The sequence below is a fragment of the Polyodon spathula genome, chromosome 10, assembly GCF_017654505.1.
Source record: "Polyodon spathula isolate WHYD16114869_AA chromosome 10, ASM1765450v1, whole genome shotgun sequence".
Taxonomy (NCBI): domain Eukaryota; kingdom Metazoa; phylum Chordata; class Actinopteri; order Acipenseriformes; family Polyodontidae; genus Polyodon; species Polyodon spathula.
The window spans coordinates 46,305,148-46,329,131 of record NC_054543.1 but is presented as its reverse complement, the minus strand read 5'-3'; the positions used below and the strand labels follow the sequence as shown (position 1 = coordinate 46,329,131).

The following is a 23,984-nucleotide window of genomic DNA, read 5'->3' as shown; positions in this document are numbered from 1 at the left end:
AAGGAAAGCATTGTTCCTAACTGTATGCATTTTAAAGATAGACGAGAAATATAAAGGAAAATAAAGCAGATCTTTTACCAATTTTACAAAAGCAATCCATCTTATATTTGATAACGCTTTTATATATGAAAGGTTCGACTTTGGCAAAGCAGTATTAGATTTACAGCTGGGACCGGATTTATAGAGCATTAGAAACCTGATGAGTACAGTGTAGTCCCCATGGATCTTCATTCTTCATCTCGTGGGTATTGTATGAGTGTCCTTGACAGTCTATCAGACTTGTTTTATATTTATTTTCCTTAAATGATTGATAACCATCACCAACATTGTCATTGGCCCACAACCTGTTATGTTTATGATAATTTAGATTGAAAAGGTTGCTGCTTCCTCGACCCTTTTCCCTTCCCTGTACAGAAAGCTTTGTGGTCTGTACCATGGAAGTGAGGGTGCTACACAGGACGCGACACTAGGAAGCAACAGTTTAAAACTTTTAAAAAAGCGTATATCCCCTTTTCAAATTAAAAAAAGGGGAGAAGAACAAAAAGATATTTCCCACAGGGGTCAGTGATTATATTACTCAGACTAGTAAAGAAATCAGAATATTGATTTCAAGGCTGTGCATATCATTCCTTTAAGTAGTGGGTAATAATAACATAGCAACCACTGCAATACTAGAAACTGTCCTTGTCCACTGCCCAGCATGCTGTAGCTGTAAAATGGACCCCTGTGTGCAGACTCCCACCCGTGAAGAACAAAAGGATCTTATTGTGCTTTCAAGAATCTTTCAATGTGTGCATTCTTCAGTTCTGGAGCCTTTTGATATTCGCTGGTGGGCTGATGGTAGATAGTTCTTTTACAATCCAATTTGCACTTGTATTTGTTGCTGTATAGTGATTGTTTTGCGAAATAAAAATGCTTCTCTGTACTGCTAACTGTATGCACTGTCTTGTTTCTTCTTTCTTCTTCCTAGCCAGCAAAGTCAACAATTGCTTGGATTAAAATATATACATATGTTGTATTTGTTTATTTAACAGGGAGAGTGAACTACTGAGACCAGGACTTGTTTACAAGGGGGTCCTGGAAAACCATAACAAGAAAATTACAATGTGTAAACAACACTAAAATAGTGTGTAGTTCAAACCTAATCAGCAGCACACAGAGATCACAGAACAGTAAATAAGACTTGGATCTGTTTGTTAATATGGATTGAAGCACACAGAGATCACAGAACAGTAAATAAGACAGGGATCTGTTTGTTAATGTGGACTGAAGCACACAGAGATCACAGAACAGTAAATAAGACAGGGATCTGTTTGTTAATGTGGACTGAAGCACACAGAGATCACAGAACAGTAAATAAGACTTGGATCTGTTTGTTAATATGGATTGAAGCACACAGAGATCACAGAACAGTAAATAAGACAGGGATCTGTTTGTTAATGTGGACTGAAGCACACAGAGATCACAGAACAGTAAATAAGACAGGGATCTGTTTGTTAATGTGGACTAAAGCACACAGAGATCACAGAACAGAGTAAATAAGACAGGGATCTGTGTGTTAATGTGGACTGAAGCACACAGAGATCACAGAACAGTAAATAAGACAGGGATCTGTTTGTTAATGTGGACTGAAGCACACAGAGATCACAGAACAGTAAATAAGACTTGGATCTGTGTGTTAATGTGGACTGAAGCACACAGAGATCACAGAACAGTAAATAAGACTTGGATCTGTTTGTTAATATGGATTGAAGCACACAGAGATCACAGAACAGTAAATAAGACAGGGATCTGTTTGTTAATGTGGACTGAAGCACACAGAGATCACAGAACAGTAAATAAGACAGGGATCTGTTTGTTAATGTGGACTAAAGCACACAGAGATCACAGAACAGAGTAAATAAGACAGGGATCTGTGTGTTAATGTGGACTGAAGCACACAGAGATCACAGAACAGTAAATAAGACAGGGATCTGTTTGTTAATGTGGACTGAAGCACACAGAGATCACAGAACAGTAAATAAGACAGGGATCTGTGTGTTAATGTGGACTGAAGCACACAGAGATCACAGAACAGTAAATAAGACAGGGATCTGTGTGTTAATGTGGACTGAAGCACACAGAGATCACAGAACAGTAAATAAGACAGGGATCTGTGTGTTAATGTGGACTGAAGAAGAATCATTGGCTGGAGATTATAAGCAATAATATGACCTTTAAAACCAGAGAAGGAAAGATTATCAAATTCCTTTATGCTGTGATGGAAACAGTTCCACGTCTTCTGGAGTTGCTATGCAAAAGATCATTTTCCCTTAGAACAGGAAAATGAACAGAATCCTGAGAGCGTACCGCTATTGCCAATGCTAGTCCTCTGTAGCAGAGCACTCAGATAAGAGAGTTACCAAACCTTTAAAAAATCTTTTACAAATCAATACCAATGACAAATATATAAAGGTATCCCCAATTGCTGTATGGATTGCAGATGTATTCGGCTGTGATGTTCCTCCGTGGATGACAAGACTGTTCTATGTGTTGATTACTGCAGCGTAACACGCATCCTGCAGGAGATGTGACCCAAACTCAAACATACCCGACAGCACGCGGGGTCTCCGTGTCTTCAGATGGGATATTCAGACAGGAATCTGTAAGGAAGCATAAAATGGTTGCCACAAATTACAAGTATTTTATTGTTCTTATTTTTTATTGATAGTATTGTATTAGTATGTAAATTAAGGTATACTTTTTCCATATTGACATCCTTAATGTGTGTTAATTTGTGATTCAAGATTTCCGGTATTTAATAAAATGCTTGAGATTAGAATGAACGATGTCACATAAGAATGAAAAGCAGGTTATCAGTCAATCAATATTTATTTTATATAGCGCCTTTCATAGTGGTCCACCATCACAAAGCACCTTACAAGACAGTGAGGAAATAAGTTGGGAGGGTTCATTGTGTGTGTGCAGACACCGCAGTAGCTATAGGGTTAAAATGATAAATCATGTTTAACACAGCCTCCAGAGCGTGTGCTGATGAACGCTAAGTGCTCCAGAGAACTACGAACACCATTCAGATACGGGCAGGTACACGGTTTACATTACATTTTAATGGGAGAGAATGGTATTGTGTATAGGCAACCTGCTGTAAGTGAACGATGACTTATTAATGTATGATGTAAAAATGTGTGTGTGTGTGTGTGTGTGTGTTTATGTTTTCCTTTCAATCACTGGCACAGTGTTTCAGACTAAAGTCTCTTTACTGTTTAGTAAGAAAACAAACGAATCATTGGTAAAAAAAAATAAAAAGGAAGACAAATAACAACAGCTACTATATAGGCGTAAACATCACAGGAGTTCTTCCTTTACGCCTCGCTGGATACAAAGTTTAAACTTGCCTACAGCACTTTTTCAAACTAACATTACATTAATTAACATATGTATGTGTTTCATTGTGTGTCATTGCAATACGTTATATATGTTTTCATAGTGATCGTAAAATTAAATTAAACAAAAAACAACAATATATATATATATATATATATATATATATATATATATATATATATATATATATATATATATATATATATATACACACACACACACATACATACACACACACACACACACACGTTAATAAAGTAACATGTTCCCGGTCGCTGCTGCGTATGTTTTTGAACGACAGTATTTCCAAAAACGTTTCACTGTGAGCTGTTGCATTTCTGTTTCTCAGCCCTAAGTGAAATAGCGCTTTTGAATTGCCTTCCAATTTATAGAGCCATTACCTGGCTGCTGCTGCCTGAAAGCGGAAACTGAAAACAAAACAAATCAATGGTGATTGTGATTGGCGTTCAATTTATTTCGCTCCTCAGATTGTGGGTTACGTATTATTAACTTTCAGCCTCTGGTTGCCTTCCACAGAGGGTGGTGCTGAAATTTCAGACTCGCTATTGCTCAGTACTTGCAGCTATTTTACACAAGAAAACCAAAACTGTGTAATGAAACGGCATCACCAAATAAAACACGCTAGATGTATTTAAATCATGGTGAAGAGGAAGAGTCTGGAGGATCCCGATCAGCAATGTGGGAGAGGTGTACCTTTCCCAACCCAGACGTTTCTGTGGAGACAAACCAGGTTAGACTTTTAGGATATTTTCTTTCTAACATTATACACCAAACGTTTACATATGTATTCGCATATGTGTTGTTATGCTGTGCAAAATGATAGCAAGGTGCAATTTTATTTTATTTTATTTATTCTGGAAATCTGAATCTCTTACCGACTTCACCAGGCTCTACTCAATAGATTCATTATATTGATGTATTTTGTTATGGATATTTGTTCACTATAATATCGGTGTATTTTTAAATCACACAAACTGTATGTGTTCGCTTACATCTGTTTTATTTATAAGGAATGTTTATATATGTTTATTTGAATTTGTATCTAATTAAATCGGCCTGTGTTGCCAAACTGGGTTTAATTAAGGATGAAATTCATCACTGCCGGAGGTCCTGCGTTTATAAAACAGGGTTTAATCTAACTAATTGGAGGCAACACAGTAAATGCCCTTAATGTTGTATGGGAAGCGGTTGGTCGGAGTGTCTGTGTCAAGTTGGATGTTATAATAAATCCTGTGACTCCCCGACATTGTATATGCATGTTGCTCCTGCCTCCGTATATCTGTTCAAACGGGTCTTTTGGGAAATGTGTTGGTAAACTGGATACTGATGATAAGCAAATGAGCACAACAAGCTTACCGCTAAATGACACGGAACACATGTGAACCTAATAAGGACTCTCGCTTTTGGTTTGCTTTTTACAGTGCATTTTTGAGACCAAAACTGGGGAAGCAGTATGAAGCGTCCTGTGTGGTAGGTTATTATCCAATGCGAGTTTCATTATTGTGACGTCAATGGAAAATCACAAATCCGTGACAAAATAAACATTGCAAATTCCAAGCCGAGTTTATACATGGCATTCTGGTTGACTGCAGTTTGTGCCTGATTGTACTCAGGTTACATATCGAGAAACATATGGTTTAAAAATCCAAACAGCCTTCTGCAAACTCAATCTGGCTCATTGTTTGGGTGTTTTTTTTCACAAGGGACCATGTATTTGCACACAAACATGATCATGTTTACAGATATCTGAGGAAATGGAAATGGTGGGTTTTTTGTGTTATCCCACAGTAACCCCACAATTATATTACACAACACTAATGCCAGATGGCAAACTCAATAGGAAGACCAGCTCAGGTCCTTTCCATTGACATCTCTATTGTGTCCAGCTCTCCTTTACAGTCATTCTAAACAGTCCTTATGTGGGTCTAAACAGGGCATTAGAGAGATTCCACAGGATATGTCAAGGCTTGTATGGATGAGGCTTTTAATGCACAGTAAATCCTGTGCAAGAGACAGTCTTAAAGTCTGCTTATACTGTACTGTAGGTGCAGTAAGTACATTTATAACGGTGGTACAGTAAAGCCTATTTTGCTCCAGAAATGTTGGCGACCTGTTGCAATATACAAAATATGAATTTGATATTCGTGCCAAAAATGTTTGCAGTTTTTTTGTACGCAAAAAAATGCTAAATAAAATATTTGTTTATTGTGCAAATGTGGGGCTGGGCACAAAGCTGCGACCCCGTGCATCTTAAACACAATGCAAAAGAGCCAGGCTCATCTGCATCCATGGTTTGAAAGCTTTTAACCTCATCTTATCTCACCGACAGGGGACAGGACGCACTCCGTAACGGCAGCGTGTCACAAACACAATGCGATTTATTTTGCATTGCTTTGCTTGTCGTTACAGTCGTTTGAGAGAGTGCTGGTGGAGAACAAGCTGCACGGCCTGTCTCCCGCTCTCTCGGAGGCGATCCAGCGCATCTCGCGCTGGGAGCTGATGCAGGCTGCCCTTCCCCATGTGCTGCACTGCACTGCCATCCTGCTCTCCAACCGGAACAAGCTGGGTAAGGGAGAGGAAGAAAACTCTAGCATGCACCCAGTTATTACCTCCATAAACATTACGTTTGCAATGCATGTTGTCCAAGTACCGTACATCCACAGAGCACAGGGGTCTTATTATTTTATATGTTTGTTTATATAAGAAATATTTGCTCAAAAAGTATACATTTTCAGCAAAAGACAGTTTGCATGCATGCTGCATTACCAATTGTAAAAGATTTTACTGACTGCCTGAAATAACAATCTTCTTGCAAAACTCCCTAATCAGTAATAATAATAATAATATAAACAGATGCAGAGACATAGATAATAAAAAAAAAAAAACAACAGCAGTACATGACCTTATTGACAATGCTTTACTACAGTGGCACTTACATTTGACAAAGATTCTTTCCTCTCTGATTTCTGCCACCTTCACTCCGGTACAGTGTATTAAAAGTGTATTCACTTGCTCTAGGAGTCGGATCTGACATTCCGATTGGCCAGTGGTCTTATCGTCTGGCAGCCAATGTGGGAGCAGAAACAGCCCGATGTCCCCGCCTTCACTGCTGTCATCAAGCCAGTCAGAAACATTGTGACAGGTGAGTGAGGAGGCTCCTTTTTAAAGGCGTGAAAAAGCTTGAAGCTAACTTAATGAACATGGGGGGGGGGGGATATTATTGAATTAATGAACATTGTAATTGATAGAAAGAGGAAAAAAGACCATACTACAGATCTTTTCCAGTCATTTCCAGAGGAGTCATTCACTGGCTATGTGGAATGTGGCTCAAATCACACGTAAAATGAGTTTTGTTGGTCTCCGCTTAGCCACATCATGAAACGAGAACACAGTTCATCACAGTTAGACTTGTTAATGTGTCAACGTAAAAGCAGTTTAGAATGGCAAGCCATCACTGGATACATATTACACTACCATAGTTAAGCTCATAGCTCATACTGAAATAAGTCTGTGCTAGGAGGGTCTTACTTCCATATCTGTTTATGCTTCTTATATATAAATACAAGTTGTACCTGCAAACAAACAGTTCCATCACAAAACCTCCAAAGTATACTATTCACCCATTTGTTATTCATGCCTTGGGTTTTTAATAGACTGCTCAAATTTAAACCCTTTGCAAATGCTGCATTCCTCTGAAGTAATTGTGTGTAAATAATAATGTTCTTAGTCATATATAGGTTTTGCAGTCACTTACTTTTCTGGCCCAAAATGCAGCAAACATCTATCTAGCTTACACAAAAATGCCACATAGCACTGGGTGGTATGACAGTCAGTGATCTGGGCTGCTTGAAGCTTTCTCAACTGGAGCCCTGGCATCAGCTGATACAGATGAGTGCACTGCATTCCAAAAGACAGCTGCTAATAAATACATACACCCATAATTTCAGAAAAACTCAGCATGGTAAGATAAATTAGAACAATCTAATTCAAGTTGACCAAAGTTTTGGCTTGGGCATTCTTTTTCAGTACACAACATAACTAAAACTTTTATCTAGATGAATTACTTTCTAATAATTTTACCTATCTATCAAATTATGCAGTTTGTTCAGAAGAGAATGGTCTAAATGGTCTGATGTATACTGCACATAGTTACCTGAGCACTGAATGTGCACAGCCAGTAAGTAAGCTGTATTGACTGGAACAGTGCACAAGGGGAGTTACGCAGGATAATATTGTGTTGTATTGTACTACACCAACACAGCATGTGGACTCCAAGAGATTTTTGTGCAATTCGTTGCATTTTGAAAGAACCCTGATTGGTGCTGGTTTTTGCACTGTGCTGTGTTGTGCTCTGTGTCTGAACCTCAGTGTTTCAACTGGAGCCCGGGTGCACTGAGGCATAGACCCATGAGGCAGTTTCCATGGAAACAGTGCTGCAGTGAGAGAGGTTGCCAGTTCCTCATGGGCTCATGGTCATTTATTATCCAGACTGCCTCTGTGGCACAGCGAGTGCCGGCCTGATCGCAGACCTGACTGCCAATTACCAATCCAACAGGCAGGAGTCTTAACTGATCTTGTTTTCAGGGACTAGTATGAAACAGAAACAAGTGTCTACTCAAGATGTACCTGAATTCTAACAGATCGTTGATGGCAACTGCTTTCCCATCAGTGATTTACATTGTTTAAGTAAAGCTTGACAAAAACCCAGATAAGAAGGAATCTGAAAACTTCTCTTCTAAAAACCCCAAATAAGTCAAACGTCCATTGTGCTTTCCAGAGCTCCGACCGCAGCCGTCCCTGTGCAGAGATCTCGCTACGGCACTTATTTTGATGTGGCGGTGCTGCGCTGCCTCCAGCAGCCCCACTGGTCCGAGGAAAGGACCCACTGGGCACTGCTGTACTGCCTGCAAAGGCTGCGACAGATCTTGGAGGAGAAGCCTGAGAGACCCCCAGAGCCCCTCCTCACACAGCTGGCCAGACCACGCAGCAGCTCCATGGTGGCAGCCCTCACCCTCCCTGGTGAACACGCACAAGACACAGGTCAGGACAGTTGGGGTGAGGTGGTCACCCCTGAATGTGATGTCCAATGAGTGGCTGGAGTGTTATAGATACCAGCTCACGTGTTAATGTAGCTATATGGCTAGTAGATGAAGGCTGCTGTGCAAGTCGCTATATTAGATTTTTCAAAACAGGTTGTGATAACATGCCCCTTTTGGTTTTGTGAAGGACATGACTTCAAAATGCAAAGAGGAGAAGTCTTTCAGCACGGAGACCTTCTCCAAGGTGTCCTTGACAAACCTAAGAAGACAGGCTGTCCCGGACCTGTCTTCTGACCTGGGCATGAACATCTTCAAAACGGTGAGACACAGGGACCGAGTTAGGCTGTCATAAAAACTCTATGCAGTATATGTGCTGTTCCGGTAGTTCTACTAAGTTTTACATCGTTTTAAGCTTTCAGAATCTTTTTCTGTACTTATAAATCACTCCTGTGGATTAGAAAAGAGCCCAACACAAGGGATAAAGAAGGAGGTGTTCATTTATTTAAGCTTAGACACTCGATGACAAGCAATTGCCAGACGGCAGCCCAGTGCAAAAAACAAGCAATATAAATGGCGACTCCTCTTCCCTTTCTCTAACCCGGAAGTTCCACCTTCAATAAAGTTATCCAATCATATTACTATAGTGTCACTCTTCAATGGCATGGTAGAATAGTGACACCTACTGGAGGACAATTATTCAAACTAATTTAACCTAGACAGTACAAAGTCTGTTAGACCTACATCAACTAAACGAATACACATATAAACGTGTTATCAGCCCAGGCTCCAATACAGTGATTGCTATGGTCGTTGTTGTTTTTGTCACAATCAGTTTAAGAGCCGCAAGGAGGAACGTGAGCGCAAGGGCTCGATCCCATTCCACCACACCGGGAAGAGGCGTCAGCGGCGCATGGGGGTCCCCTTCCTGCTGCACGAGGACCACCTGGACGTGTCTCCCACGCGCAGCACCTTTTCCTTCGGGAGCTTCTCTGGGATTGGTGACGAGCGGCGCGGGCTGGCCATCCTGAGTGAGGCAGGCAGCAACTCTGTTAGGGTTTGGGTTACCATATGACTCCATGTACACTAGGACAGTTCAGGCTTTTCAACTCACATCCCTGTGCATTCTGGTAAGTGTAGTTTTGCTGTGAAAAGAACCTGAAGCATGTGGTGTACATGGATGCATATGGTATAGGATTGGGTGCACCCAAGCATTTAAACTGATATTACAGCACTTTATTATCCACCCATAACTAAAAGATCCTCAATGTTTAAGTAATAGACACAAGTCTGTCTGTTTCTGGCTGCAGGGAGGTTCATACGCAGAGGCAGCTCCGATACGACCGCAGACATGGACAGCCTCGGCGCCAGACAGTCCCACTCGCACCACACACTGATGAGCGACAGCCACGGTGAAAACACCGTCAAGGAAGGTACGTGCGGGATCCATGACCTCACAGGGCTACCATGGGTGCATTAAGTAATTGAGCGGCTCAGAGCAAGAATTTTTCCCCTCAGGTCATCGGTGAACTCTGCTCTGTAGCGATCTGAGCTGCTCAGTAGGAGTGGGACTGAGCATGCCATTTAGTGGGCTCTTTCACTGAGCTGCTCTTAGGCAGCTCAGTTACTTAACACACCTGCTATAAACAGCAGCACCATCTCTTGTTCTGGTGTGGACATTGCTGGAAATATTGGGATTTGATCAGTCTCTTTCTGTTCTGAGCCGTGGTCTCATACTTTGCAACACACAATAAGTGCCACCAAAATATGTAATCTGTAACTTGAAGAGTCAGTTCAGACATCTTCATAATGATTGAAAATGACAAAAAGCTATGTTATGTGCTACAGCTGGATCTCATTATGGAATAAAAACACTCTGAATATATCACTGGTGAAGTTTGCTGCATTTGACCCAGGGGCAGGTTCTCACAGTTAAGGAATTCTTGGTTAAGTTTGTGGGTTGTTCGCCACCAGCCAGTTTTGGTTAATAGAAATGTGCCACAGCGTAACAATGCTTCTGGTCTCACAGTCAGGTCCCAGATATCCACCATCACCGTGGCAACCTTCAGCACCACGGTGGCCTCGTTCAACGTGGGCTACGCAGACTTCTTCACAGAGCACATGAAGAAGATGTGCAACCCGGTGCCCATCCCAGAGATGCCCATTGAGCCTCTGGCCTGCTCCAACCTGCCACGCAGTCTCACTGACTCCTGCATCAACTACAGCTGCCTGGAGGATGCAGAGAGCATTGAGGGGACCAACAACTTCATCCTTAAGAACGGCATGCTGGACCTTGGGGTAAACCACTTTTGTTAAACTGGTGCTCCCCCTAGATAAAGGGTGTCCAATCACGGTCCTTGGGGGCCACTCCACTCCAGGTTTAACAAGTAAAATGATACCATTAACTACATCAGGGTCTGGATAGGGGCTAAATTGGTTAAACAGCTATTGGGTTGGAACAAAGACAAGGAGTGGAAGCGCCAACTTTGGTTTCACCCGGGCTAGACTCTCAAAGCTAGTATTACTCCAATGCATTATTTTTCAGTGCACCCAATTATAAATTATCAATAAACAACTCAGAAGCTTAATACAGGGGCTTGTGGAAGTCTGAAGTTTCTTTTTACAATTATAATTTTGATTTTTGTATCATTTTCTGTTTCAGAAAACCACATATTGGTGACTTTTTAAAACAGTAGTCTAATTGTTGTTGTCTAAAGGGGTTGTTGTCAATGGAAACATACAATTTAAAAACACATTGATGCTCCATGTAGCCAGGCTACCTGGGCTTAAGGCTTGAGAAAGAGAGAGGACTGGGAGGTATAAAGGGAAGGGGTGTATATGAACACACTGGTCCCAGGAGGGAATTCCACTGATCCTGAACTGCTGCTTGGAGTTATCTCATACAGCCTCAATCCTCCCAGCTCCCAGCTGCAGCACAGTTCATCTCCAGCACCAATCCCCCTTCACTTCCCCACCCACTCACGGCTCAATCACGAATTAGCCCGACCAGCTACACACCTTCATCCCTCGCAGACTGTAAAACAAATGACGGTGAGGACTTAACATTAAACAATGTCTGTCACACATTTATTTAGATGACTTTGCATTGTATTGCGTTGCATGTGTTATGTACGTACATTAACTTGAACCTGTGTCTCCTCTACAGGTGATCCTGAGAGCTGTGTACGTGGTCCTGACCGACGACATCAGCTCACGAATCTGCGACGTGACTCTGAACATCATCGAGTGCCTCCTGCAGCTGAGAGTGGTTCCCAGCATGGGGAAGAAGGTGTCCAAGGTGGAAGAGAAGGAGAATGAGGAGACCGGGCTCAAGGATGGGACCAATCAGAGAACAGGGGGAGCCAACGTGGGTGTGGCTGGAGGAATGGGGGAGGCGCTGGGAGGAGGAGGGGGCGGGAACGGAGGAGGGGGAGGAGGAGGAGGAGGAGATGACGGCAAGAACAGGCAGTAAGGAAACAAGGTGTCCTGTTTGGCTGCTTATCCAGAAGGCAGAGATAAAGCCACACTGTAAAAGCGGCTGGTATTTTTACAAACATGAGAGAGGCAATTTCATAAGTATTATAACTACAAACCACTTGTAGGATTATTATATTTATAGATGGAGCCACTTAGGTGTCTGCATGATGATATTATCAGAGATTAACTTTGCCCATTTTTGTTATTTACCTTCAGCAGCCACTGTTTATATAAAAATTGGTTCCATGTATCTTTAACATAGTGGACAAGGGGGTCTGCTATGATTACTAATCTGAATGGTGGTGAATCTAAATACTAAATCAGTGTGGTTCCTGATTTAGATCTGCCGCTGTTTAAATCCATTGTATAGGCTCTAAGATTTTAAAATGTTTTTAGAAAGTAAGCACCTCTAACAATACAGCGACCCTTATATACCACACTCTGGGACCAGGGTTTATTCAGTGCTTTACGTTGAAGGCATGTTTTAACAGTGTTCCTCTCTCTGGCCACAGGCTGGCCCTCACAATGCCGATTAAAATCGTCAAGTTTCTGGGTTGTGCCTATGGATGTGGAGAGGGACACAGAGGCCTCTCTGGAGATCGTTTACACATGCAGGTAATGGCAGCTGATACACTAACAAGACGCCACTGCAGAGGCTGGTACACTAACAAGACGCCACTGCAGAGGCTGGTACACTAACAGGATGCCACTGCAGAGGCTGGTACACTAACAAGACGCCACTGCAGAGGCTGGTACACTAACAAGACGCCACTGCAGAGGCTGGTACACTAACAAGACGCCACTGCAGAGGCTGGTACACTAACAGGATGCCACTGCAGAGGCTGGTACACTAACAGGATGCCACTGCAGAGGCTGGTACACTAACAAGACGCCACTGCAGAGGCTGGTACACTAACAAGACGCCACTGCAGAGGCTGGTACACTAACAGGATGCCACTGCAGAGGCTGGTACACTAACAGGATGCCACTGCAGAGGCTGGTACACTAACAAGATGCCACTGCAGAGGCTGGTACACTAACAAGACGCCACTGCAGAGGCTGGTACACTAACAAGATGCCACTGCAGAGGCTGGTACACTAACAAGATGCCACTGCAGAGGCTGGTACACTAACAGGATGCCACTGCAGAGGCTGGTACACTAACAGGATGCCACTGCAGAGGCTGGTACACTAACAGGATGCCACTGCATAGGCTGGTACACTAACAGGATGCCACTGCAGAGGCTGGTACACTAACAAGACGCCACTGCAGAGGCTGGTACACTAACAGGATGCCACTGCAGAGGCTGGTACACTAACAGGATGCCACTGCAGAGGCTGGTACACTAACAGGATGCCACTGCAGAGGCTGGTACACTAACAGGATGCCACTGCAGAGGCTGGTACACTAACAGGATGCCACTGCAGAGGCTGGTACACTAACAGGATGCCACTGCAGAGGCTGGTACACTAACAGGATGCCACTGCAGAGGCTGGTACACTAACAGGATGCCACTGCAGAGGCTGGTACACTAACAGGATGCCACTGCAGAGGCTGGTACACTAACAGGATGCCACTGCAGAGGCTGGTACACTAACAGGATGCCACTGCAGAGGCTGGTACACTAACAGGATGCCACTGCATAGGCTGGTTAGCAACACTTTAGGGTTTTAGAATTGCCGGAATCTTTTACATTATGTATAAGCTGTATCTTTTTATGTTTTTGTAATTAGATTTTCTTTATTCATTTCAAAGCAGTATAATAAATATCCATAAATGCAATAAATACATCATATGTGCACAAATGTATTAAATAAAATGCATTAAAAGAATAAATAAAATAAAAACATATAAGATTTAGATATTACATCCACTTAAATTCATATTCACATATGGTTAATATTAGCAGAACCGAGCACATGTGCTACAGCCTTTTTAATCAGTAGATATGTGCTGGTTTCAGTGGCATCAATATTGTATTTATGTCTATAAGCTGTCTCTTATTGTGAATGAGATCTCCTGTAGTTTGAGTGAGAGAGCTGTGAATCAAAGCTGAGCTGCTCAAACTGTGCTAAATGACCTGTCTAATGCAATATGAGAAGCCCTACACAAAGCACATTACTGCCCAGCTCCTGCCCTGTTATACCTGTCAAATTGCACTTCTGTGCTTTGGTATTGTCAGTACTGGCTGGAAATTCTCTTCTGCATCCTCAAACCTGGCAGGCGTCACGTGTTTTTGCGTGATTTCTTTTTAATAAAACTGTCCGGTCCATCTTTGCTGTAGTTCTGTAGTTTGTTTCGGTTTATATTGCAGGCTCAGAAGTGCCTGACCCTCCTGTACAAGCTGGACAAGCTCCAGTTCCGTCAGACAATGAGAGACTATGTGAACAAGGACTCGCTCAACAACGTGGTGGACTTCTTACACGCCTTTCTGGGCTTCTGCATGGAACCTATTACCGACAGTAAGGGCAAAACAATACAGACACAGCACACTGCGCTTTGAGAACATGCAAAATAACCTTTCAAATGTTTGCAGGTTGATTCAAGCCAATACTCAGCACAGCAGTGAATAATTGTTTAAATATGGGCAGTCAGTGTTGAGATATATATATACCATAAAACTTTAAACTCCCCAGCATTTATTTACAATATTCGGAGACCGGCGACTATTTGAGACTCTGTGTTTATTATGTAAGATCACTAACATCTGCAAATACTGCACACAGCCTTATAGAAACGACATAAGTAAATTAGAACATTCCAGCAACATCATTAAAGGTTGTGCCGGTGGGTAAGAACAGTTTGTATTGTACACCCCCAAGTATAATCGAAAGTACTGTAACGCTGTGTGAAAATGAAGACAGACGGAGACAGAGACTGCAGTTCTTGAATTCAACGGTTTATTATTTACAGGTACTGTATTTATTTAGTGAGCCATTACAAACGCCTCAAAATAATAAACCTGGCTGGTTATGGGTGTCTCTCTTTTAGTCCTACTGGATTTAACCCTGCCTTTGGATCCTCTATGTCAAGCACCAAACCCTTCTGCCGTTTTTGCTGTTGCCAGCTCGAGCTCCCTTATTTGACTCTGCAGTGTTTGCTGTGCTTCTAACACTCTCCCCGCATGTGAACAGCAAAACTAGTCATTTTAGATAATGCAAACATGATTTTGAAGCTTTGCTGTACGGCACCTGTGGGGTTGCCATGTCCACGTAGCCAAATTGAGCTACTTTGAAAACCCAGCCTGCCTCGTTTTTTTTTCAGCCCAGGTTTCTATTTTTACTATTTTGAACTTTTATTTTTATAGTATAATTATTTTGTAATCCATGGTCCGCTCAATAAAATAATAATAATGATGATAATAAAGACAAAATGGATGTGCCTTATTCGGTACTTCCAAAATATTCCAGAGACCGAGACAGTTAAGGATAACACGAAAAGAAAATGGCTTTGAAGGCGAAATTATTGTGTACAGCACCCAGCTTCAAGACAAGCAGTGGATGGATTGAAAAATTCATGAGGCAAAACAGTTTGATTCGTGCTAAAACCACAACTGGGCAAAGGCTCCCCAAACATTTGGCAGAGAAGGTAGCACAGTCTGTTAGTTTTTGCCAGACTCGGATAGATTCTTTACAGCCCACTCTCTCAGGTATCGGAGGGATAGACAGCAATCTGGGCAGACATGCCGGGTGAGTCTACAGTCGAGTTTTGTGGGGTTAAGCAAGTACCCATTGTATCGGCAGGTCACGAGAAAAGCAGCGTGACGGTTTGCTGGGCTGCAATGGCTGATGGCTGCAAGCAAGATGGATGACTCCTGACACAACGAAATCATGGATTCGACAGGTTTGGGGAAAGGTTAGCTTTCAAACAAGACTTCTAGTATGGGAGGCATATCGAGGTCACAAATAATTAAAAACACAGCGGTGCACTTTCAGGTAGAATAAAATGTGTTTATTAAACCGCAAAAATATATATTCACATCTTTTATGTGAGATTAAACTAATGACCATGCTGGTGTTTGTTGCACATGAGATCCATCAAAGCCTGCGTTTAAGCATCACACCGTTCCTTTGTTTTCTATATTAAGCTGGAGAAACCATTGATGATTTTTTTTAGAATTGATAGGAAACTCTCCATCTGACTGTGGCCAGATTTTTTGGGATAATCCAACCCAGATGATGTGGGTCTGAAGAAGAATGTGAAGATAATCCAACCCAGATGATGTGGGTCTGAAGAAGGATGTGAAGATAATCCAACCCAGATGATGTGGGTCTGAAGAAGGATGTGAAGATAATCCAACCCAGATGATGTGGGTCTGAAGAAGGATGTGAAGAACAATGCAGATTAAGGCCCCCACACCCCATTCTCTTGCTCAGTCTTACAAAGTGATTTCCACAAAGCCTCTGGTATCAGGGGTAACCAGTCCATTGAGATATGTTCTGGTCATGGTGTACATGCCATCTTTCATGTACTCCGCGTCAATACTTTTGTCTATGGAGCGCTGAGGTGAGACAGCCCATGACACTGGTGCAAATTTATATTGAAGAGTTTCATCCAGTGGGGCTCTGCTGTGCTGCAGCATTATCTCCAGCAGCACCTGAGGGATCTGACGTTGGTCCAGTTTTCCAGCAGCGGCTGAGGAAGTGTCCATGATCTCAGAGGGCAGGACAGAACTGCATCCTCTGGCATGACCAAACATTGACAAAGAGGGCAGCTTCATCCAAGCCGTTTGAAATCCTCCCTTTTCATTATTAGCCTCTTCACTGCCGTTACAGTCGAGGGTATCCAAATCCACACTGGAATCAAGAGCAGTATCTACTGCATGGACATCATTCATGTCTGTGGTGGTATTAGTACTCCTGACCAAAGATCCTTGGGGAGAGCTAGAGGAACACAGTGATCCAAGGGTAGCTCCTGAAGCTGTCCTGTTGCAGTCCTTGGATAGGTGCGCTGCATCAGTCATGACTGAGTACGGATCTTCTGTCTCATTCTTCTCCTCTGGCAGTGGCCGATTTAAGGCAGGCACTGCAAGACCTAGTAGCTCTTTTGAAAAGTTCCTCCTGTTAATCATCACAATAAAGTAACCCCTCAGCAGTAGCACACCCAGAGACAAGAACAGCACCATCCATCCTATTCACAAAGAGACACAGACACAAACATGGTTTTGTTTTTTTTCAAGGAAGAAAAAGTTATCAGTTCCTTTTTAACATTGTACAGTTGAACTATTTAGTTGAAAAGTGATCATTAAGTTGAGGGAACATGAAGCCACTTTTTCAGGAACAGTGGCTTGAAACCTGATTCCGGGAGACCAAGTTTGAGGCAGCTTTGCTGTATCAAACCTCAAGTCTCTCCTGGTGTGCCATGCAGTAGCTTGAAACCTAGTCTACTGAAATCAAGTTCCAAGCCACAAAGTGTTTCCTCAGCTCGAGAAAGACTAAATGCAGTGCCTACTTGGTGGTGAAGAAGATGCATTGGAAAAGCCTTGGAAAGCTCATTCAGTGTCACAAGAATGAAGAAGAGTTAGACAGAGAGATCACTACAAGAAGATAGGGGAACCAGATGATTGCAAAGCAGCCCAGCCGTCCTCTTTCAGCATTATACTTTATGAATAGAATATTATCAAATGTATGTATGTTTTAACACTTTGTGTAATACTTGTTACCCTATGCTAATTAAAATATGAATTCACCAAATAAAAATAAACGCTACAAATCCTCTAAAAAATAAAGAGATAATCTTACCATAAGTTCCATCTATGAAATCCATGTTTAAAAACGGATTCAGAGAGAAGATGAACTGTATTAATCTGTTTCCTGGCAACACAGTGACATCACACTGGGCTACCTGATTGGCTTTGTGACATCACTGTGCTGCTTCTCCCATTTAGTACTGTGGTCTCATGTATGAATGCTTGTGGCAAAGTGCAGTGGAGATTTATCACCAAGAATCACTTTGTCTTTGTCACAATGCTGTATAACAGAGGTTTTTTTTTTATTTACTCAGAACTTTCCTTACAGGACCCAGTGAATTCCAGCGAATTCCATGGCAGCTGATGTCTGTCTGTCTGCCTGCCTGTCTGTCTCCCCAGCTGCCCTGTTCCTGCTGTGTGCAGTGAAGGTGTCGGACGCTGTCTCTGATATGATGATGTCTGAACTCCACCACCAGGAGGCAGTGCAGAGAATCAACTTGGTCCTCAGGTTCTACACGCTGTGGTGCTTCGGGTTTCAGGTGTGGCCGTGCATGGAGGAAGGGGCCCAGCAGATCTTTAAGGTAAATAGTTCTCATCACAGCACAAAGTTAGAGCAGTGCATTCCTACTGCAGTCCCTTTTTCGTAGGGGTATGTAATATTTGGCTAATACAATATATCATTTTTAAATGTATTTATTTAACTTTTATTGAAACAGGAAAGTCCCCCCAAGACCATGGAGCTGGAAACTTTTCAAATTTTGTACAAACCCCAGGAACTGAAAAACTTACTGCAGTCTGAGATCTAAGATTATAAGTACTACTAGAGATCATTATCAATGTATTAATATAAACATGAATTGCTCCAAAATACAACACTGCTTCATTTAAATTAACATTTAAAACAGACCAGCTCAGTTGCCATTGGCAGACTAGGTACTCTCATGCTTCTGTAGTGGTGATCTTCATTCAAGACTCGGAACAGAAGTGCTCAGCCTCACTGTTCCAAATTATGGTCGAGCTTTTGTGCCACTGCCGAGTGCAAGCAGAGCGATGTAACAAGCAATTACACAACTGGAATGCTGTTTGAGATAATGGGGCATATTTTCAAACAATGATATAGAACCATTTGCTTTCCACAGTGTCTGTCAATCTTGCTTCTCTTTACAAGGGCCATTCGAACAGTCTTCTCTGTTTGTTTCAGATCCCGCCCCCCAGTATAAATTTCACGCTGCCCTCCCCGATACTGGGAATGCCTTGTGTACCCATGTTCGACCCTCCCTGGGTGCCCCAGAGCACCGGCAGTGTCCAGGACCCCATCAATGAGGACCAGTCCATGAGTGTCTTCCACCTTCTCTTCCATACTGAAGAGCAGATCACAGGCTTGTGAAACTGAGACTTCAGACTGGGCCCACCATCTTCACTGTTTCACTGGCCTGTTCCACACATTATTTTATGTCATGAGATGATTAAACAGGGCTTGATTTCAATGGTTTCATTGCTTTCTTATCACTGATTCATTCAGTGTTTACAAAATCCACTCGTTTGAATGGCTATTTTCACGCCTTGCTATTAAGAGGTAAGAAAATGGATTTTAAGCAAGTTACTTACTTTAGGCAAACTTTAGTTATGCTGGGTTTGGCCGTCTTGGACCAAATCCGTCAACTAAAATGAACGGGTATGCTATAAATATCTATCTAATTTAATTCTAAAAACATCTGATGTAATTTAATTACTAACAGATTTTTGCATGTAACGGTAATTCATTGTTATAAACGAATGCATGATCTGAATATTTAATTGACATGCTGTCCTGCCCTGTTTAGAAATCATTCTCCGCGCGGGCGGTGTCTCGCTCTCACCAGCACGCAGAGCACATCCTGAAGAACCTGCAGCAGGAGGAAGAGAAGAGGCGGCTGGGCCGTGAGGCCAGCATCATCACCTCCACCCCCATCACCCAGGAGGCCGTCCGAGCAGGAGGAGGAAGGTGGGACAGCCTCTGCTGTACAACTGCTCTGCTCACAGCTATTCAGGCCTGCTGTTCATGTTTCCCAACTGAATGTTCTCATTGAACCCCAGTGAGAGTGACCCTGTTAAACAAAAAGAGCTTGTAGTCCAGTTCAGAATGTTAAAAAATGAATCTCAGTTTAGGTATTTTAAAAAGCCTATTGGTATGATAATATATTAAAGTAAGACCCTTGTTTATCAAGTAGGCTCCATGTTTTTTTGGTATTAGTCACAATGTAGTCTCAGTCATATTATGTGGGGTAGGCTGATTATATGACATTGATACATTGTAGTATCAAAAAGGAGATTTTTTTGTGTTGAAGGTTCAGCATGAAATAAAGATTTAAGGGTTAGGTTATTAAATTGGTCTGGTGATACAATGATGCAAATAGGGTTTGAGAGGTGGATTTGCAAATACATGATGACTGATAATCTCTCTGTGTGCTTTAATAAAAAAAAATTATTAAAAACACAGCGATGCACTTTCAGGTAGTATAAAATGTGTTTATTAAACTGCAAAAATATATATTCACATCTTTTATGTGAGATTAAACTAATGACCATGCTGGTGTTTGTTGCACATGAGATCCATCAAAGCCTGCGTTTAAGCATCACACCGTTCCTTTGTTTTCTATATTAAGCTGGAGAAACCATTGATGATTTTTTTTAGAATTGATAGGAAACTCTCCATCTGACTGTGGCCAGATTTTTTGGGATAATTCAACTCAGATGATGTGAGGTGAAGCTGCTCATCACAGCCTCCATAGCAGGTATCTTACTGCCTGATGTACAAGCATGGGACCCTCGTCCATTACGCCAAAGTGTACAATCCACTTTTACCCAGGATCTAGTTCTTTTAAAATGCTTTTTCTCACTTCATTTAGATAATAATAAAATATCCAAATAAGGCAGCTGTTTGACTGTTTCAGAAATCTAGACAGTACTTATTGTTAATTACATTAACATTGTTATAAATGTCATAAATGTCTCCTCAGGTACTGTAAATGGAGGTACTGAAAGTCCAAGCTGACGTACAGTATTTTGAAAATGCTTCATAAAAACATTGCAGAAGCTGACGGTCTCCTATAGTGGAAAACCAGAAAAGGAACAAGTAAATAGTCAAGTTAATAAGAGGGGCTCTCCCCAGTCTAGCTATCAGACTAATGTGGAGGAGATAATTTGAAATACTAATACTGCAGGAAACAAGCTCACAGTGCAAGCAAACTGACAGACAGACAGGCATGATCTCCTTGGACAACTGTCTATCAGTGTCTACTCCAAATTACGTTTTAAACCAGAATAGACAAAACTAGCAACCAGCGAACTCTGGAGGTTTCTTTGAGGTCTCATAATTGTTTACAGAAGTGCAGTAGTTAGTTGTTAGTTGCGCATCACTGTTCTTTATGTAAGTTGGGATGAGTTGCAGTCCCAGTGTCCCCGTGTGTTTCCTCCCACAGGCACCAAGACTCTGGTGGTGCACGGGCAGAACGAGTGTGACATCCCCACCCAGCTCCCCATGCACAAGGACACGCAGTTCGAGGCTCTGCTCAAGGCACATCCCTTTCTTACTGTTACTCCTTATTTCCTTTCCAATTATACTGACTATATGAAGGCAGGGCTGAAAGTGCAATGTATCAGTACAGTTACACCGCATAGTTCTACCGTAATGAAGTGACAGTAAAACTATGCGGCTGTTCAGAGTGGGACCATAGTGCTCAAGCAAGAGACCCCAGCAGGCTTTTCTTGTGCACATCAGCTTTTATCTGTATTTATGTGTTTTTATATATTTAATCTGCAGGCGCAAAGTGAATAAACTAAACTAAAGAAGCACTAGTCTGCTCGGGTCTCTCTCGGATTGTGTCCCAGTCCGCTCCTGCTCGGGTCTCTCTCGGATTAGATACTCCAACAGGATAAATGAAAATGATTCACAGAATACGATCTGTACATTGGAGCCATCTAGTGGTGACAGTTAGAAACAAAATTAAATCCTTGAACTATGCTCTCCCCTGCAGACCTATGTGCGTGATATATATCCATTCCGGCGGTCAGTCTCGCCCCAGCTCAACCTGGTCCACATGTTACCTGACAAGGGACAGGAGCTCATTCAGAAGCAGGTGAGGAGAACACATCAGCATGCAATCAATAACACATCTCTGTGTGTCTGTGTCTTCATAGAAAAATTGCTTGTAAGAATCTGGGGTCAGCTGCACACTGGCTAAACCATGTTTAATTTTACATAAGAAAATAGACTGAAACCAATTAACTTTTATATATTAATCATTTTATACAAGCTGAGCTGATTTCTAAAAAAAAAAAAAAATAAAGAAAAAACTGCACCATTCTGTATTGATATACTGTATTGTTGTGAACAGAAACCAGTTTTCATGCAGGCAGTTCTATATCCTCCATCGGAAGCCTTTCGTTCTGCAGCTGTTTGCCAGCTTGGCACCACTGCTGGAGTTCACGGTAAGGAAAAGATGATCAAATCCCATATTACACAAGCAATCCCCTTATAAAGGTTACCACAGTATGTTTATATGGTATTCTTTTGCACTTTTACCACGCTTTCCCTATTGTTATACTACTCATTTACCATAGTTTACCCTATTTCTTTGTGTTTTTTAATATGCTTTAGTATATCTCTCTGTGCTTTTACAATGCTTATGTATGCTTCACCATGCTTTCACTGTGCTTTATTACACTTTGCTATGCTTTTTCTATAGATCAAACAGATTTCAGACTTGTTCCTGTCTATTAAATATGTGTTTCCTTGGAATGTTTCCCATCAAACTGTCTTTGCTTATAAAATGCTCCAGCTGCTGAATTTCATGAGAGTGATATTGGGAACCTGTGTGCCCCAAGACTGCCGGACCTGTCAGAGTGAGATTGTTTCTGTTTCCTGCAGACCTGCACGATCAGCGGGCTGTCTAAAGGAGTGTCGGCTCAGTGCCTGTTTGACCTGCTGGTGTCTCTAGAAGGGGACTCCCCAGACACCCTGGACTCCCTGGAGCTAGTGAAGGCAGAGAAGCCCCTCCGCTCTTTAGGTAACTCCTCATGAGTCTCAAATGCAGGGTACTGGAGATCATTGATAACAACACAGGCCCACTTCTTAATCCTCAACTATAACTTTGTAAAGCAAGTCACTTAGTAAATAGGGACTTGATTAATACAGTTAAAATTGTCCGTCCTCGTGGCACACGCTAACATGACGTCTCAACAGTTTGATGTTAAATTGAATTGAAATAAACTGCTTCCTCTTTCAAATATATCGGCAGGTCAGTCAAAATGGAAATGTATTTCTTTCAGACTTCTGCTACGGGAATGAGAACCTCAACGTCTCTATCAGTAAAGCCATCAAGCTGTGCGTGACAGTGGTAGCTTATGCGTCCGAGTCCTTCAGAAGGTACACTGGGATTTCATTGCTCGCTCGGCACTGTTCTCCAGACCAAACGAGACACCATGTCTATGTAATAACGGTCAAGAAGAGATCAAAAATATGTCCAAATTCTGTGACATCCATCTACACACAGAACTGTGTAAATTGTAAACAAAGTGGCTTTTGTATTGATTCCAGGTATATGAATTTTAAACAAATTGCTCTCAAAACCTCCTAAGCTATAACCCTAACCCTAACCCTGACCCAGATCCTAACACTAACCTTAACCCTAATGCTGACCTCACCTTCATAGAACCTTTCCCAGTGAGTGGTAGAAAAACCAGATGAATTTTAAACTCATTATTGTCTTACTCAAGTGATAGCTATAAAGCAGGAGTGATTTTCATCCTTAAAAGATCCCGAACATTCTCTCACACACACATTTTAAAAATGCCTTCATACAGTGCTAAAACTATTTTTCCATGCATAACAGATTTAGTATCATGTGGCTGGGTTTTGTGCTTATTAAGCAGCCTCTCTCTCTCTCTCTCTCTCTCTCTCCCTCCCTCCCTCCTAGCCTGCATATGCTGATAGTGCTGGAGGCCCTGGTCCCCTGTTTCCTGTAGAAGCTGAAGAAGGAGACCATCGCTCTGCCCTCTGCAGCCAGGGACAAGATCGAAGCCATCGACAACCTTGCCACCTCCCTCCAGGCTCTGCTGTACAGCGTAGATGCTCTCACCAGGTACACTGCGCAGGATACTCCAGTATGATGCACTGCTCCTCTTCTATCCACAAACATGTTCCGTCCATGCAGTCTCTTTCACTGCAAGTCACTGCCTTTGAGATTAAGTTCAGAACTGTTTTGTTGGAGGAACATCTTGTATCAGTTTAGATATGAGTCAGGTTTTCAGTTATGGATCCAGTTTCTTAAGCTTCTTTTGTTTCCCAATGGAACTGAGCCTGCTGTCAATCCCTCGCAGTGTCTTAATGTTGTTG

At 42.1% G+C, this 23,984-nt stretch overlaps 1 protein-coding gene across 1 annotated transcript in view; it reads left to right on the top strand.

The window, feature by feature from the left end:
- The first annotated feature begins 3,913 nt into the window (after nucleotides 1-3,913).
- Nucleotides 3,914-23,984, top strand: part of LOC121321971 (protein unc-80 homolog) — a 34,472-nt gene continuing 14,401 nt past the window's right edge. The window contains 22 exon segments of the mRNA XM_041261356.1: nucleotides 3,914-4,135; nucleotides 4,827-4,875; nucleotides 5,815-5,971; nucleotides 6,424-6,547; nucleotides 8,183-8,411; nucleotides 8,413-8,445; nucleotides 8,632-8,763; nucleotides 9,277-9,472; nucleotides 9,752-9,874; nucleotides 10,471-10,739; nucleotides 11,608-11,922; nucleotides 12,396-12,533; nucleotides 14,234-14,381; nucleotides 18,008-18,189; nucleotides 18,810-18,987; nucleotides 19,478-19,609; nucleotides 21,070-21,164; nucleotides 21,536-21,726; nucleotides 21,985-22,078; nucleotides 22,518-22,656; nucleotides 22,919-23,015; nucleotides 23,566-23,730. Coding sequence (XP_041117290.1) covers nucleotides 4,044-4,135; nucleotides 4,827-4,875; nucleotides 5,815-5,971; nucleotides 6,424-6,547; nucleotides 8,183-8,411; nucleotides 8,413-8,445; nucleotides 8,632-8,763; nucleotides 9,277-9,472; nucleotides 9,752-9,874; nucleotides 10,471-10,739; nucleotides 11,608-11,922; nucleotides 12,396-12,533; nucleotides 14,234-14,381; nucleotides 18,008-18,189; nucleotides 18,810-18,987; nucleotides 19,478-19,609; nucleotides 21,070-21,164; nucleotides 21,536-21,726; nucleotides 21,985-22,078; nucleotides 22,518-22,656; nucleotides 22,919-23,015; nucleotides 23,566-23,730 — 3,278 coding nt within the window. The 5' untranslated portion in view covers nucleotides 3,914-4,043.